The sequence below is a fragment of the Ambystoma mexicanum genome, chromosome 5p (assembly GCF_040938575.1).
Source record: "Ambystoma mexicanum isolate Mex_15411 chromosome 5p, UKY_AmexF1_1, whole genome shotgun sequence".
NCBI lineage: Eukaryota > Metazoa > Chordata > Amphibia > Caudata > Ambystomatidae > Ambystoma > Ambystoma mexicanum.
This window is the reverse complement of record NC_090930.1, coordinates 747,798,903-747,817,548: the sequence shown is the minus strand read 5'-3', so window position 1 is coordinate 747,817,548 and position 18,646 is coordinate 747,798,903. Positions and strand designations below refer to the sequence as shown.

The following is an 18,646-nucleotide window of genomic DNA, read 5'->3' as shown; positions in this document are numbered from 1 at the left end:
AGAGGGTCAAGTCTCGGATGGTGCTTCGGCCATTTCATCGCCCACGCGTCGGCAAGTTGCCATGCCAATGCCACACACTGCTCCCCATCCCCCCTTTGTGCTTTGTTTTTTTTACAGTACCAATGTTTTGGCGATATGCTGATTACTCCACAAAGAACCAAAAAGGAGTATATAGTATACAATTTTGTTGTTACTGTTGCTTGTTGGTGATAATATTTACTAACAAATATTGTGTGTCCAATCCTAGGTTCAACACGTTTAGCCAGCGATTTAGACAACTGACCTTTCTTCAGTATGTACGGATAAGGGTTTTCCAAATTTTATAAGACCAGGGATACTGCAAGATTGCCCTTTCGGAGGTGGAATTACCTGCATCATTTAATGATTTAATATGAATCAAAAAAGCCAGGGCTTTTACACCCTTGCAATTCATCGGTTCCATGTTATTACGACAGTCTTTTTTCGTTGTTTTAAGCAAAACCTTTACTTTGAAAAAAGTTCATCGAACATATGGTTTTTGATTTTGGTAACCCCCCTTCCCCTATCAATTTTACATCATGACCTACCCCTTATAACACCCTTACCCACTACCCAATATATTTTTCAATTCGTTTTTTCAGGAAAGAAAATTTGTAAAAACCCATCGATAAAAAGACAATCAATGTAACATTGTACGAAACCTCACACAGACATTGGACGACAACTAAGGATACCTTGACCCTGGAGGGAGACCTACAGCAGACGGGTTAGAGAAACACAGCCTGACAAAATCCCTTTATATTGGGGGCTGGGGCTATTTTTGCTGGTAGGAGTGTATATAACCGCTATCAGCTTCACTCCATGAGGGTGACCAGCAGTTACAGATTATGAACACATGGACTAAACGTTCCCTGGAGCAAGGGATGGGGATATCATTTCTGGCCAGAGGGTGTCCAGAAAGTACCATGATTGGCCCAGGAAGGTGTCCTGCAACTAGTGTGTGACACAAACCCTAAAGCAAATGGGGCGGGGGAACTTGCTTGTAGGTGATGCCAAGAAGTGCGATTGTTTGCAGGTTTCTGCAACCTTTGGCTCACCAGACGTTATCAACTACAACCCCCATTAGTCCCATATAGGGTATACACCACTTTTGCCAAATGGCAACTTTGCCCAATTATTTTTGGTGCTTTCGTTTTGGAACTTTTTTCTATGACAAAAAGGTAGATGGTAAATTGGGGTGGGGTGGTTGGGTGCAGATGGGATGCGGGGGGGGTCTCCCCCCACTATTTGTGGTAAACAAAAAGCAGTAAAACCAGAGGGAAAAGATGACAATCCTCAAAGTTACAGGTGCAGACCCTAGAGGGATCTTGTGGGGGAGAAGGTGTAGTTCCCTTAGTTAGGTCCTTGAATAACATTTAGCTAATCCATCCAGACACCTTTATTACAACTATACTATATCATTTCTAAACTAAGTGCCCAAGGACCTTCAGCGGTTACACCCACCCAAACTTGTGTGCTTAATAAAAAATGTTGAACCACATTTGACGATGCTTTGTGGTCCGTTGATTCATCACAAGTCGATATACTTTGGGCATATCTTTTCTACTGGGTAAGTCTCTTTGATCATCCAGACAATTTACAGTGAAAGCATCATTGGTTTGGTGCAGATCCTTTGCGGTTTGAGTAGCAAGAGTGGAAGGTGGGTTTATGGAAGTGGGAGAAATTGAAGACTGTCTTGTTAGACCTACCTGCAGCTTTCCCGAGGAGTATGCGACCATCAGTTGCACATATTATGGAGGTAAAAGAGCTGTGCAAGCACACAAGTACACATAAAATGTATCCTTCTACACAGGACCAAAGGGGCTCCACAAATCAAGCTTACCTGTACATCACAGTGATTTAGAATTTTATGAGATTTATGAGAATTGAAAACTACTCCATATGACTTAAATTCCCATACACAAGATAACATGAACCCAACAGGAAAAAGACGATTTAAATAGAATCCAATTTTTACACCTGCAGGTATTTTATGAGTATGGGCAAGCAATTCGCAGTCACCCTGGTACCATTCATAGCACTAAGCAGAAAGCGAGCTGGGCAGAACTTGCCTGCATTCGACTGCGGAAGGGGGGAGCCGATCCCATGACCAGCTATGAAATGTCGTAGATAGTCCAGAGGCTTACTCCCGGGCTGGAAAATGTCCGAGGTCAGCTCTTTCTGATTCGACTTGTTCCGGGCGCATAAGTCTATGATGGAGAAGTGGGCATACTCCTCTTTCCCATCCGCTAGCTGCTCCGAATCAATCGACACCTGGGATCCATCCTGTTCTCCTGAGGCCTCGCTGCTTTCGGAGTTCCTAAAGTACCAACAAAAGAAAAGAAACACAACCTTTATGACGATGGCAGGGACCAAGCCAGTAGAACATGCCTTCTCTTTTCCAGTGACACAGCAGGCTGGAAGCAGGGTTACTCTTTAAAAATGTTAAACGGGGCACAGATGCAAAGATGTCAACATGCAACATCTGCCACAGCCCTTCCACTGAGAGTTGGATCGCCCTCATCCGTAACCAATGCCACTGAAATGCTGCACGCCAGGTATGCTGGCAATGTTTATGGTCCTACACGTCTCCAGAAGGTTGGTTAACAAAATACAGTTTAAAAGGGTGTAGCTAGAGGATATATTGGGCCTCATTAAGAGTGTGGTAGAAATAAATCTGCCAGAATACCGCCCCACGGAATGACCGTTAGCGCCAATTGCTCCGGCGGGATTACCATTGGATTACAAGTGGCAGTGGTGGAGTAAATCCCAATTTTTTCAGGAGTTCATCGGACTCTATGGGTCTTTTGGCAGAATTATTGTCGGCGGAATTACTGCTGTGGTAATTCTGCCATTTTTGCGTCCGACGGCAGTGGGAGGATTTACCTCCAGCATGCTGCTGAAGGAAACTCCCCCACTCCAGGGCCATACGTGCAGTATGGCGGTGCAGGGGAAATTGGCGGCACTACCATTACCGCCAATTTTTTTCACGCACAGCCATACTTGTAATGAGCCCCATTGAGGCTATTTACCACCATGCCCCAGTTTCATAAATATGACCGTCAGGCTTCCAAACCCCATTCAACGTTCTTGGCCTCACAGCCTATAAAGCGGAGTGGCAGATGCTCAGTGCCTTCAATAGGAAAGCAGGGAGCATGGAAGACATGACTGTCCGGCAATCTGCCTACTGTTTATCTCAGGAGGATAGCTCAGGGGCAACTTGCTCGCCTTGGAAGCAAGACAACAAGGAGCAACACAGGTTCAATCCCCGGGTCCGTGCTTAGAAACCTTTGGGTATTACGTGAGTTATAAATAAATGATCATATAATTTCAGATCATATTTGAGTGTAGCTTATGGCTGAAGTAATGTTGAGGAGTAATGTGGAGGATTGTTAAGTAGTTGAGGTTTAGAATAGTGCCTCTGTGAGGGGTGTGGTGGGGAAGGGTAAAGTAGCAGAGCACATTTTCGCACCTACTCAGTTCTTAGATTCCCTCGGTCAACTCTCATATTGCTCAGTCCTTCTAAATAGTTTAGAGCAAAGGACCCAGCGCACTAGAGGAGGGCTAACTTCTGTAGATGTTCACGAGCCACCATAAGGGTATCCCTGCTTTCTGGAGCACCTGCACCTTAAGGGGAGATGCCAGCTCAGGACAAAGAAGAACATGAATAAAATGAAGCCACTATTTTGCCAAGTATTAGTAGCAGTGAGGGGCAGCATCACAGTATACACCCCACCCATCTGCATATTTGTACATGCTGCAGGCACAGTCGGAAGAGAGGACAGTGTTGCTGCGTGTGCACATGTGGGGTTCTGCATAGAGAGAAAAGACCGCAGCTCATGAAAACTCTGCACCTAAAGACTTGCCACCTCTGGATGATGCCATCATAAGGTATTGTGAACATGAGCCCTCGTCCTTTCATCCCGTGCATGACTACCATACATACGCCAGAAACTTCCTCACTGTCGCGCCTGCCCCTCACCACTTACATTATGCTGCTTCACTCCTTCCTCGCAACTGATGAGACTCTGTACGGCTCGAGGCATTAGCCTCTTCAGTGCTACGACACTCTGCTCCAGCAACCCTTACGCTTTTTTTTTTACTGCCAAACTACTTGTATCCTGTATGATTGGCCTTACACTGTTACTGACATGTTACTTGCCTGTGTTCTGCTAAATAAGTTGTGTTACATGTGCGTGACCCTTTACTGTGCTGCCACTTGCTTGCGACTTGTGCCATAGCATGCACACGATACGCTATCAGCCTCGTGCCTTCACCTCCAATTTACCCTTGGAACGCTGCCGCAAGTCTACCGCTTGTATCTACTCACGCTGCAACCTTGAAACTAGCCTATTGCTTAAACAAGCTCAATTAGGGCATTTAGCTTCTATTTACCGTTCCATTTGAATGCTGCATTAACCCATATTTGCAATACCCTGACAATGCTGTATTTAGCTTATACTTGCCTCACCATTTAGGCGCTGTATTAGCCCATATCTGCATTACTACTTGAATACTGCATTTAGTCTAGATCTGCCTCGCTATCTGTGCACTGTATTAGCCCATATTGCCCTCACCATTTGAATGCTGTATTGAATGTTATTAATGTTGAATGTTGTATTTAGCCCATAACTGCCTCACCAGTTAGGTACTGTATTAGCCGATACCTACTTTGCCACTTGAGTGCTATACTAGACTATATCTGCCTTATTACCTGAATATTTCATTTGGCCTATACCTGCCTTGCCAGTTGAGTGTTGCACCCAGTTTATGCTCAATTCTGCACTAGCCTAACTTGCCACTATTTATAAGGAACACGTTACTTACCTGTAACTGTTGTTCTCCAGCATGGGTCTGGCATGGATTCACATGCTCATGAATACATTCCCCGTCGTCAGGCTGGGAATCCTCGGTAAAGAAAAAAATCAGTATCAGTTTTGTTTCGGATCTGTTTTTCTTAGTAGTAACCAATCACTGGTCTCTGGGTCATAACGTCCCCAGCCAATGACTGCCCTCTACCTAAGCCTCACCCCTGGCAGCCATCCTCAGATTTGGTAGCACGTAAAGTGGCAGTATGACCAAGTGAAGAGCCGCCGAGGGGAAGGAGGGAGGGTTCGCATGTGAATCCATGCCAGACCCATGCTGGAGAACAACAGTTCCAGGTAAGTAACTTGTTCCTTCTCCAGCATGTGGTATAGCATGGATTCACACGGTCATGAATATAAGAATACATAGCAGTACACACATGCATAACCACGGGAGGTGGCAAGACTCAACATTAAGCATTACATAAACTCAACATTAAGCATCTTTTACCTCCTCACCAGGCTCACCTTAAGCGAACAGGTTGCGCAGCACTGCCTGGCCGACTCTGGACTCATCCCTGGAATCCCGGTCGACGCAGTAGAATCTCGCAAAGATGTGCGTCGACCTCCACGCAGCAGCCCTGCAGATGTCCAGAAGGGGCACACCAGACAAGAACGACATGGTAGCAGCGATCGCTCTGGTCGAATGGGCTCTCGGACGGCCGGGGAACGGTCGGTTTGCCAACCGATGACAGTGCATGATGCAGCCGGAGAGCCATCTGGAAATGGAAGCCTTCGAGAGAGCCTTCCCTTGGTTCACAGGTCCAAAGTTCCAAAAACAGCTGTGATGTCTTCCGAAAACTCTTCCTTCGGTCCATGTAGAACTTCAGCGCTCTAGCTACATCCATCGAGTGCAAAGTCCTCTCGGCCGGCGACGGGAAAAAAGACTGGTAACCCTAAAGGCCCGTTGAGATTAAAATCCGACGGCACCTTTGACATGAAGGAGGGGTGCATCCTCAGCACTACCCTCGTCTCGTGGAAAGTCAAGTATGGAGGCTTGCAGGATAGGGCCTGAATCCCTCCCAGGCGTCGTGCAGAGGTGATGGCCACAAGGAACGCTGTCTTCCACGACAGGAACTTCAAGGGAGCCGAATGCAAGGGCTCAAATGGCGGGCCCATCAGCCTGGTCAGCACCACGTTGAGCTCCCACGCCGGGGCTGGAGCCTTCACCGGCGGGAACGATCAAAACACTCCTTTCATAAACTCCTTCACCAGGCGATGAGACCACAGGGACGACCGTCCTGCAGTTCTGGTGTATCAGGAAATCACTGCCAGATGCATCTTGATGGAAGCAAGAGCTAGTCCAGCTTTGGCCAGCGAAAGTAAGTATGGTAGCACTTCAGGGGCTGTAATCCGTAGAGGGTTAATCTTCTGTGCACGGCACCAGACAGAGAACCTCTTCCACTTGTGTCCGTGGCACTTGAGAGTTGAGGACACCCTGGCCTTTGCAAGAACCTCTCTGCAGTCAGCCGGGATATCGTACCCTCCAAACTCTAGTGCTGCAGGAGCCAGGCCTGCAAGTTCAGTGACTCCGGGTTGTGATGAAGAATGGCACCTCCTTCTCTGGAGAGAAGATCTGCGTCCGTCGACAGTTTGACTGGTGGGGACGCTGACAAGTCCAGAAGGTCCAGGAACCAGATCTGTCTCGGCCACCTCGGTGCGACGAGGATCATCCTGCACCGGGACCTCTCGAGTTGGTTGATGAGCCTGAGCAGCAACAGCAATGGAGGGAATGCATACAGGAACAGGCCGTCCCAGGGGAACGAGAAAGCATCGCCCATGCTCCTCGGCTGGGGGAACCTGCTGGCAAACCTCTGGCACTTGGAGTTTGTCGCCGTTGTGAACAGGTCAATTTGGGGCTTGCCCCATCGCCGGAAGAGTTGATCCACTTGATCCTGGCATAGTTCCCACTCGTGGCACGAGCGCAGCTCCCTGCTGAGTGAGTCGAAGATGGTGTTTATCCCTGCTAGATGAAAAGGTACTGGAAACATCCCCTGGGCAACGGCCCAGTGCCACAGATTCTGGGCTTCCTTAGATAGGGCTGGGGATCTGGTTCCTCCCTGCTTCCGGATGTAGAACATTGTGGTGGTGTTGTCGGTGAAGATCCTCACCACCTTGCCCTTGAGAGACAGGAGGAATGACTTGAGGGCCCAGAACACTGCTCGGAGCTCCAGTATGTTGATGTGGAGCGGCCTCTCCTCCGGGAGCCACAGGCCTCTCGCATGAAGATCTCTGGTGTGCGCTCCCCACCCCTCCAGGGAGGCATCCATCATCACCGTCACCTGGTATGCTGGGGTCTGAAAGTCTGTGCCCACTGTGAGTCGGCGGCGAGTTCCCTTGTCTCTGCTCGGATGAGCCAGTCGCCCAGTTAGGGTTAGACGTGGATCCCCTGCAGGCACAGCCGCGCCACCACTGGTGCCAGGCACTTGGTGAACACCCTGGGTGCTGACTTCAATCCGAACGGGAGGACCTTGAACTGGTAGTGCCGCCTTTGACTACGAACCTGAGAAACTTTCAGTGTCCTTTTAGGATGGGGATGTGAAAGTACGCATCCTTCAAATCCAATGCCGATAGGAAGTCGCCTTCCGCCAGCTGGCACAGCACGTGCTGGAGGTTGACCATCCGGAACTTCTGTGTCTTGATGTATTTGTTTAGTCGATGCAAGTCCAGGATGGGACGCCATCCTCCTGTCTTCTTCCTGAGGAAGTATCTTGAGTATACTCCGGAGCCCCGGAGCCTCTTTGGGATGAGCTTGATGGCTCCTTTGAGCATCGCCCTTACCTCTAACAGCAGTTGAGGGACGTGGTTTTCCTTCCTGGCCACTGGAGGAATTCGGGGGCACTTCTTTAGAAATTCCAGAGTGTGCCCATGGGCCAGGGCATCCAGTACCCAACGGTAGGTAGAGATGGACTCCCACATGCTGACGAACTTCGCCAGCCGGCCTCCCATCGGGGTGCTTTGGTGGGGGCCCGACGCAACGGCTGGTTCAGTCTTGCCTCCTTGGCCACCCTGGCAACGACGGCACGATACACCTGACTTGCCTCGTCCCCTGTAGGCTTCTTGCGATGAGAAGCGGGCCGCCTGATGGTAGGTTGAGGAGCTGCCGCCAAATCCTTTGGAGGCACCTTGCTTGCCTCCGGAGTTCCGAAAGGGCAACCACCGTTGCTGCAGAACACCCAAAGCCCGAGCCGTCTCCATGTCGGTCTTGATGGCCGGCAGCGACTCATCCACTGTCTTTCCAAACAGATTGTTCCCGTCGAAGGGCATGTCCAAACCTTGGCTTGCACGTCCTGGCGGAAATCCGTCGCCTTGAGCCACCCCCGCCGTTGAAGGCAACCACCGTTGCCCAACTGGCAGAAACCGGTGTCGGCAATGTCCATGGCCACAGTTATGGCGTGGTCTGATGCCACCTCACCCTCCTGTAGGATTGCCAGGGCCTCTTGTCGTCTGGGAGGAAGTCCAACAGGGAGGCGATCTTGTACCACAATTCCGTGTTGTAGCGGGCCACAATCGCTAGGGTGTTGGCCGCCTTAATCGCCGTCACAGACATCCAGCTTTTTTCCCTCGCCGTCCGGTGGGCAAGTTGAAGATTAAGCCGATGCCCCCCTTGCTTTCTTCTTGGCCGCTGCTGAGACGACCGAATCCAGGGTGGGCTGTGCCCTAAGGCGATGTCAGGGGCGATGTCAGGGACCCGGTACTTCTTCTCGTACCGGTCCCTCTTGGCAGGTGTCGTGGACGGGTTCTTTAGGAGGGCAAGTCCCTCATCCCAGATGTGATCCAGCAACGGCACTGCGAGGACCGTCTTCCTCTTGGCCTCGTGCCGTTGGGTAGAGGAAGCCTTCCTTCTCTTCAGGGCAGAGCTGAAAAAGCTTGGATGCCCTGGCAATCATGGCAGGGAAGGAGCCAATCTCGTCGGGCGGGGACGCCTGAGGAATCGGAGACGGGAGGCCAGTCCAGTCATCACCGCCATCATCCGTCTCCGTCGTGGCCGTGTCTGTTCCTGTGTCGTGCCTTGGGATCGGGGAAGGCGACAAAGGCTGAGAAGGCCGTGAGGGATGAAGGGGCACTGGATGAATTCTCCTCCTCTTCTTTGGAGGGCTTCCCGACAGACCCGGTACAGCTGGGTCATCTGTTGGGGGTAGGGGCAGTCTCGTCCTTATCTCCGTGCATAACGCTTGGATTGCCGTCAAAATGGCTGCTGAGTTGTCCTGCGGCTCGGGTTGCGACGGGCATGCCGGGAGCAACGGTTGTTCCTCCTCTACGGGAACCTAGTCGTCGTTGCCACCCTCGCTCTCATCGTCCCCCTCGTCTGGATTCCTCCCGTGGGACCGGGCCTCTTCCAAATTCTCGGTCAGTTCCCAACGGCCACTGCCCCCCTCTTTTCACCGGGGTCTTCATGGGGGTCTTCTCGATTGGCTTAAAAGAGGATTCCCTCCGCTGAGGCAGGGAAACTGAGCCCCGATGTCGCCTCCACTGGGATAGCCTCCACAGGCTTCCCCAGGGCCGCAGCGACTCCCTCGATCGATGCCTTAGCCGGGTGAATCAAGGCCTTCACCACCTTGGGCGTGCTTGAGGCCTTCACCTTAGGAGGAGGGTCACCGCCTCGCTCCCCCTCGGCCAGTTCCTTCGAGATCGACCAGGGCCTCTCCAGAAGCTTAGCCAGGTTCTCAGACTTTCTCTTCCCCGAGCCACAGCGTTGGCTCGTGGTTGATGGGGTTGGTGAAGGTGCGCCCTGCCTGGCATCCGAGGAGCCCAACCGTTTGGTGCTCCCTGTGCCTGCGGTGCTTTGCCTTCTGTTGGGCCCCCGTCGCCGGGGCACCCTCACAGGACTTAGAAGACCGCTCTGACTTCTACTCACCTGCTGGGCTCTTGCCTTCAAGCCAGTTGGAGAAACGGGTCCGACGATTCCTCATAGTCAGATCCGACATGTTCATGCAAAACGCACAGTCCTTCTCCACGTGCGTTTTGTCCTCGTGGAGGCAGTAAAGGCATTTCGAATGCTCGTCCTCCTTGAACACAATTTGTAGGTTGCACCCAGGGCAGATCCTGAACAGTTTGCTGGGAGTCGAGCTTCCCTTCTCCTGGGCCATGTTCTTCTCGTCCGCGAGGTAGACCTCAGAAACTTCTGGAATCCTCCAAGAAGCATAACTCAGTGAAAACCTCACCCTTAAGGGGCGTAGATAAAATCGAAATGGGTCCCCATTGATCGGAAGTAGAAACGGTGAAGCTTGTGGCTCGATTAAACCGAAAAATGAGATAAATCTCTTTGAAAAAGCGCAAAACGCAGTAAAAGCTCAAGAGCTATAGCACGAGGACTCCCAACACTTGAACGTGCAGTAAAAATCTGAGGATGGCTGCCTGGGGCGGGGCTTAGGGAGAGGGCAGTCATTGGCTGGGGACGTTATGACCCAGAGACAGTGATGTTTACTACTAAGAAAGACAGATCAGAAACTAAGCCGATACTGATTTTTTCTTTACCAAGCATTCTCAGCCTGACGACGGGGAATATATTTATGAGCATGTGAATCCATGCCAGACCCCATGCTGGAGAACCTGCCTTGCCTAGCCTATGATCATGAGTAAAACTATAAGAACACAGATAATCCACCTTGTACTAGGCCTCCTTGCCATAATGGCCACTGCCTCCCTTGCCTCATGCCCACCCAAGGACAGAAATATGAGATTGAGATCAAGACTGCCCCGCCTCTATGAACCTATAACAAACCACACCATCAGAGGCTTCACACGTAAGGCTACCCAACCCATTGGATTATCCAATAAACGCACACAGCATCATAACCATAATTATCAGTCTTCTGCTCTTCCGGCCATAACACATAAACCCCCAAAGAGACACCCAACCCACAACTAAACCTCCCACTACTAAACCTACAAGTACCCTACTACTATCGGGGTCGCTTATCAATGCCAGAACTATGGTGGCTCATGCTGCTGATATCGTGGACACCATAACCAATGAGAATTCGGACCTGTTGGCCATAACGGAGACCTGGCTCCACAAGGCTGCAGGCCCCACCATCACCTTAGCGGTACAAGATGGTTACCAACTACTAAGAGCTGACAGACCAAATGATAGAGGTGGTGGACTAGCTATTATCCATATATCTAGCCTACCTATCAGAATCACTACCACCCCATCGTTCCAAACCTGTGAGACTCTCACAGCTAAACATCAACTCTCTAGCAACCGTACCCTCACCATCTATGTGATCTATAGAACACCTGGACCCTTAGGTTCCTTTGAAGACAATTTAAACTGTATTCTGACCAACAATACCAAGGACCATACGCACATTTTGCTGCTAGGAGATTTCAATCTTGGTTTCAATGACAGCAATGATAAACACGCACTTTCCGCAGCTTCACTACTGAAGGATTATGGGCTGACACAAAAAGTCACCACCCCTACACATACCAAAGCAAGGACCCTAGATTGAGTCACCGACCTCAATTGTACCATTACTATTACTAATATAATGCCCCAATCATGGACTGAGCACCATTTAATTACCTTCTCTGCCTCGCCTGACCTTATCCGCCCTAAAACAGCAGCTATGGTACCGCCACTCCTGACTAGGAGTAAAAAAGACATTACTGCAGAAAAGCTACTACCACATCTTCTACCTACTCTCAACAATCCAGTTAACAATACAGACCCTACCCTACTAGTGGAAGTCTTCAATAGAGCCATGACTAAGGCACTCGACACCATCTCAACTGTCAAAATTTGCAAAGGCAGACAGACATCCCATCTTAATAATTGGTTCACACCACAGCTGAAAGAACTAAGGATTCAAAAAAGAAAGTTGCAATCAATCTGGCGCCACTCGCCCACTGAGGAGGACAAAATTAAGTTAGCTAACCACTCCAAACTGTAGAAAAAGGAAATTAGCACTAAAAATAACACATTCAACGACAGAATACCCAAGGCTAAATCAGACACTAAGGAATTATTCTCTATCCTTCGTGAAATGGAATCACCAATACCTCAGGTTGATAATACCCCTAAGGATAAACCCTGGTGTGCCAACATACAAAATGCCCTTTTGGATAAAATCAGCTCTCCCAAATCAAAATTGCCAAAAAGAAAGCCTCTCTGGTTTTACCAGCTGAGTCCTCACCTCAGCAGCAACCTCCTCTAAACTCACACAACACCCCCCGCCCTTCAGCTTCAAAACAATATCCCTTGTCGAAACAGAAAAAAGAAAATCATACTTTCACTTAAACCCTCCAATTGTAAAGGAGATAACTTCCCAACCCAAATTATAAAGGATGCAGCCAGAGACTTAGCCCCCTTCATCTCAAATCTTATTAATGCATCCTTTAAGAGGAACCTTGTGACCAATAATCTTAAACATTCCTGGGTGCTACCATTGCTTAAATAACAAACCTTAGACTCATCTATACCAACTAACTACAGACCTTTCATCACAGTCCCTTTCCTACTTAAAATCATTGGCAGAGTAGCCTACTTACAAATACAGTACTACCTTGAAGCTAATAACTTACCAGGCTCACGTCAGTCTGGCTTCCGCCCCCTTCATGGCACAGAAACAGCCTTAATCGACCTCAAGACCCAAATTGACGAGTTGAAGGACAATGGGAAATCAGCTATGCTACTCCTCCTTGACCTATCGGCAGCCTTCGACTTGGTGGATCATGCCGTTTTATGCAACCATCTTAGGTCAGCTGCCCATTTCTCAAGCGATGCCATAACCTGGGTGCAATCCTTCCTTGTGAACCGTACAAGGAGTCTCTTCTCCCCCCTAGCAGCCGCCGACCCCATACAAGTCTCCTGTAGCATTCCTCATGGATCATGCATATCCCCTACCATGTATAATATCTTTACTAAGCTTTTATTTGACAAGTTGGACAGATTGGGTGTCACCTACACTAACTACGCAGACAACACCCAGATCCAAGAAGTTGCCTGAAAGGGGGATAAGGAAGACTCGGCCTTAGTAAATAAGATACACCTCCTCATTCCCACGGCCTCTGCCTGAATGACGATAAAACGGAGCTACTGATCTTAGGCTCAGAGACGGCCATTAAAAAACTGAACCTCAGTTACACCTCGTTCAACATCGATAATTATGTCATCAAACTGAGGCCAGAAGTCAAAACCCTTGGCTTTAATCTCGACTCTGCACTCACGTTTAAGAAGCAAGTTAACTCACTAGCATCATCTACAGCATACACTTGTAAATTGATCCGAGCTTAGAGACCATTTCTCTCTGAAACCAGCTGCATCACACTAGCCAATGCACTGATTCTATCCAGACTGGATTACTGCAATGCTTTATATGCAGGATCCAATAAGTACATTATTGATAAAATGCAAAGACTCCAAAATAATGCCCTTCGAGCAGCCTTACTTATCCCGAACAGGGAGCATATCTCTCCATTTAGAATAGATGCCCATTGGCTCAAGATTAAAGAGGAGATCTCCCTCAAAACACTCTCTCTCACGTCCAAATGTTTCAATAACATAGTGCCACCCTACCTGGTAGAAAGAGTTAACAAGAGAACCTCCACCGACCCATGAGAATGTCCAACGCCTACACCTTAGAAGTTCCTAGATACAAATGGATCTAAGCCGGTGGCTCTAGTTTTCTGGTTATAGCCGCTCAATCTTGGAATCGACGCCCCCTAGATCTTAGAACTGACCAACCCTTCTTTAGATTCAGACACAAAGTCCTCACCTGGCTATGGAGTAATGATGCCTAACCTGACCTACTCACCTCCTAACTGACCCTCACCCTACCCACTCCTGAATGCCCTCCTAATAACTGCTATGCCTGACTATGCCAACTGTATATGCTCTTAGTAACACATTCTGTATCTTGGGTATATCTATTGGGACCATCAACCAATGCTAACTTGTGGTAGTATTGTTGTTATAACCATGTTTATCATTCATTGTATGTAACTATCTACCTCTGTAACTAAGCTTTTTAAGTATCCTTGAAATGTTTGCGCCCAGTTACCTCAGGGTTTTGGTTTGCGCTATATTAAATAAACAAACAAGCGCCAAAGTGCAGAATCTTCAGGAATCCCTCTGGATTCACATCCAGCAACACATTGGAAAAGGCTGGAGGCAATGCCCCCTCGCCCACCAAAAGCAGCAAGCGAGGGGCACAGCGCCTCTATACTCCCGTTGGCTGGCTTCCAGTAGCGTTCAGACAGCCTTGTCCACTGCTTCCCCCCCCGCTTCAGTCGCAGGTGCAACAAGGCCATTGAGGCAGATGGACAGACAACGGGTGTAACCCAGGGCAGAGAAGTGATGCCAAGCTCAACCACAGTAAGCAGCGACAGAGAAGCACTACACTTAAACACGGCAACCTTGCTCTTCCAAACTTGCCAAAACACTCTCCGCATTGCTGGCATGTCCTGTCCACTTCCCCACCTTCCAGCATTGCCTGGACACCTGGGGGGTCCTGGGGGGATAAGGGACATGACAGTTTCCTCCCGCAGCTGGCGTTGCACTGTTGTAAAAGATTATTTATGAGACACCTTATTGTCATAAGCTGTACTGTGCCATGGCTCGTTGGTGCTCAAATCTTTTTATAGCTAGTCACTATTGACCTAATCCACGCTTGCATGGCTGTGCTAATTCAAAACAATGTCATTGACATTACTGATCTAACTGGTCTTAATGGAATCTGACTTTACTGGGCATAATGGAATCAGACCTTTTATAATAGGGCCGGATGGAATCTGGCATTGTGCATACTGTGCCTAAGGAACTTACCTTATGGTTTTAATTGGACATATGTGATTCTAGCCTTATTGTGCAAATTAGAAGCACCCCTCATCCTTCTAGGAAGAAGATATTCTGAAATGTGTGCTACCCGTGCTGACTGGGCATTACGGAATCCAGAAATGTTCTGCCCAATAGGCATAATGAATCCGGCCTTACGAGGTATAATGCCAACTGGCCTACCTGTCCTGCCTTTATTTATTGGGTATTTATAATTTGCCTATACAGCAAATGGGGTTTCAAGGCACCTTGAAACACACTAGCATATATGAAATCACCAGTACTGTGCCGATGGCCACAATGGAAACTGAACGTACAGTGCTAGCTGGGCATGATGTAGTCTGGGACAGCGGTATTAGCAAAGCATAATATAATCAGATTGTGCTATGCTAACTCGGCATAATGAAACCAGGCTCTGTTATGGTAATTGTGTATATCGGGTGGCTACCTGGGATTTTCATGGCAATAGTTACCAATGGTGTGATCAGGACCGGACTAGTGGACTATCTGGACGACTGGCCACAGTACCAAAGCACATTGTGGCAATAGACAATTGGTGGCTCTGCTTGGGCACACGACGGAAAGCTGAGGAATTGCCAGAGTATCAGGCAACCTGCTTCAAAACATGGCGAATGCCTTCCACGATGCCTTTATAAAAGCCGCACATTAGTGTTGCCAAGATCTTCAGTAAATGCAAGCCAGCCAGAAGCTAATTGCCATTTTCAATGCATTTTACCCTGCTCTTAAAACCTAATGGAACACAACGGTGTTCCCGTTTCATTAAATGTTTTTGAAAGTTGCTGGAAAATCTTCCTGTTCTTCACTATCTGATGTAGTTTCTGTTTTTATCTTTTTATAGCACAAGGACACATTGACAAACATTCTTAGTGCAAGACTCACTCACTGGCTATCGCTAAGGGAACACATGGCAGGCGCCCGACTCATCTGCTGACATTCATGGCGAGAGCACTTTGGGATGAAATTAAAGTCCTCCTTAAACATCCGTATTATCTATGTGCATTAATAGTGTGCTGATCACGCCGCTCCAGCAGCTGGGTGTGGGCCATTATGAACCACGCATCTTTGGGACGGTGGGAAAGCACTGAACACAGCAGACGCACGGAACTGGAAAGCAGCTAGCGTTAAAAGCCTGTTAGTTTGACTAATGCTGGTCATAGTGACTTGTGACATATTTATAAGGTGCATTAAAGGGAGGCCTGCTTTAAGGACCCGGGTAAAACGTGGCGTCGTAAAAGCACAGACGGCTCATTCCTTGGCCGCAAAATCAATGCCCCAAGCCCAGACCTGAAGGCCTCTCCGGAACGCCACATGAGAACCTGTGAATGTCAGTGCTTTGAGCACGTGTGCCAGAGAATGCAAGCCACATGTTCCAGACTGCAGGCACATCTGGAGGGCATTAGAAGTCGATGTATTGACAGAACCAGCTGTATGGACTGCTGAAGCAGGATTCTGTTAGTTGAGGTGCCCCAAAAGAAAGAATAGACCATTTAAAACATGTTTACGAATGCCCAATGTCTGCTACAAGTGCTGAGCCAAGCGCCTATTTCCTATTCTTTGTCTACTAAATAATCATTTACCTTCATTTTAAAACAAGTTTAGGCAATTTGAGCCATTGCTGACCGGGATGATATTCCGGTCCAAGTAAGTCTGGGTCATGCCCTTTGTTGGCGATGGTCTAGAATCATGCTTGGGGGAGCAGAGGGCACCAGCAAAGACCTGTGCTCAGGCAGTAGCAGAGATATGCCACATAGAGTAGAGGTGGATCTCTATGGGAGGAGGTGCAATTTATACAAAAGATCACATTTAGAATGTTCCGATGGAAAATGTAACCTAAGCCGCATAACACATGCTCCCTTGCTCACTCACCATCCTTAAACATGTGGTAGATGGTAAAGAACTGCGTGCTGATCGCTGGGTGCTTCCAAGGTAGATCGTGTGGCACATGGTCCTCAAACAATAAGACCATCACCAGATTGAAAACTAGACTGGCTTGCAAGGAGAAAACTAGGAAACAGTACTTCTCATTCAATGTTCCCGTCCTCTGGAAGTTCATCCTGGTGGCAATGCGGACTGCACCCAGTCTCCATACGTTTAGTGAAGAACTAGCTCTGTCGGCATCCTGGCTATCTTGTGCACAACCCCTCCGTATATTTTTCTGTGATAATTATTACAACTATCTACTTGATGACTTGTTTAATTCTCTACTAATAATTTTCTCAATGACCAGTACAGCACTGCGTTGCTCTCAAAATAGGTATGCGCTATACACAATATAGGATATTAATGATAATAGATTCAATGAGAGTAGAGTTGCATCTGCGGTAGATGCAGTCAGAACTTCTCTTTCTGCCATAGGGCTACTACCTTGGGTGGCTCATCTACCTTGATCTCCCATTAGGTGCTGGATTAGCGATTCCTCATCTCCTGGAGAGGGTTTCTGGTGCTCCTCAATTCGGGACCTCTAAACCTGATCCTTTAAACAGGTCCTCGATTTCTAATTTGCGTTGGGTTTGGTTTGTAAATCTTTACATTTGCCTTATCCCCTGGTGTGGTATATTCATTGATTATTTGACAGAGCTGAGCATAACGCTTGGTTTTATCCTCATTTAGAGTAAAGACTGAGATGAAAAGGTAATACCACAATTACTCACCACCATTCTTACAAAGCTCTGATTGTTCCTTACTCAGTCCTTCTACAAGCCTCCCTCCCCTTTGCTGCAGTGGCTTCTTTCCCTTGCAGAGTTCTTCTATCCTTATCGAGTTCTTTTGCAAGCCTCACTCCCATTTGCTGAGGCGGCTTCCTCCTCTAGCCTATGAAAGGATGCAAGGACCGGGGGTGTTCCAGAAGGGGCCTTTTTTTAGCATATTCCAAAGAACGTGCCTCAGAATTTATTTTTAAATAAATATTTAGAATTTTAGAAAACTACTGTTTGAGGGGTTTCTCCCTCATGTAGAACATGGTCTGAGGCGACGTAGGAGATGAGGGCATTTAGTTTTCCCATACACGATTGCTATTAAAATAACATGAAGTAAAGCTTTTTTTTTAACCAAATTCTGTGTTCATGCTTATTGGAATTGTCAATTAAAACAAAAAGTGGTCTCCCACTGGTATCACGTAATATTATCCCCAACAAAAATATTGCCGTATAGGTCGTCCGGAACGGCCATAGACGATATTTTTACTGGGGATAAAATTTGGGGGTTTTGGGAGCGGGGTGGCTGGGGTGTCCCCTGCTCCCTTTAAAATAATACAGGGGTTGCGGGGGTGTCCCCCACAGGTTCCATGCCTCAATATCGCCCCAATAATATGGTGATATTTTTGTATGGCGATATTTTTGCAGGGATATTAACACATGGAACCCTCCCATTTACACATGGGATACATTTAAAAAATAACATAAAATGCAACATATTTATTCAATTTTAAAAAAGGAAGTGAAGGTTTGAATAGCAGATCAATAGGTTGCCTTTAGTATGATCACCAAACGCATGTTAACTTGTAAATGCATGGTATCGTATGGTTTAGCTAGCAGAACTTCTAGCTTGCACTTTTTGTTTGAAATTGGACGTTGCTGAAAGAGGAAACTTGGCAGAGAAAGGCAGCCGAGGAAGGCATAGAAAGTTCCAGAAACCGCCCGCAGTCACGTAATCCCTTAAGTGCTCAAGCGTGGAGTGTAATGTTCCACTCGTTTTTAAACCTCAATACCATATCTCAAATACTAGAAAACCAGACACATTATACATTTCCTTCTTCAAAATTGAAAGGACTGACAGGGTTTATGGGTTTTCAGTCGACCCATTTCTATAAAGTGACGTCAAACGAAAACAAAGCCCATTTCTTTTAAAGAAGTACAAGAAAAACTATACTTTAGAAATAAGCATGGCAAGATTTATGAATCTACGCGTTCTTGACATGCAAATTGAATTTATTAACAAGAGCTGAGGAGTACTCAATTTCTCC

The 18,646-nt window shown here is 47.8% G+C and overlaps 1 protein-coding gene across 3 annotated transcripts in view; it reads right to left on the bottom strand.

Moving 5' to 3' along the window:
* Positions 1–18,646, bottom strand: part of LOC138481164 (rho GTPase-activating protein 6-like) — a 2,140,333-nt gene that overhangs the window by 18,364 nt on the left and 2,103,323 nt on the right. For all 3 annotated transcript variants that reach the window (XM_069613116.1, XM_069613117.1, XM_069613115.1), the window contains one exon: positions 2,091–2,338. In XM_069613116.1, the coding sequence (XP_069469217.1) occupies positions 2,091–2,338 (248 nt within the window). The remainder of the gene's footprint in view (positions 1–2,090; positions 2,339–18,646) is intronic.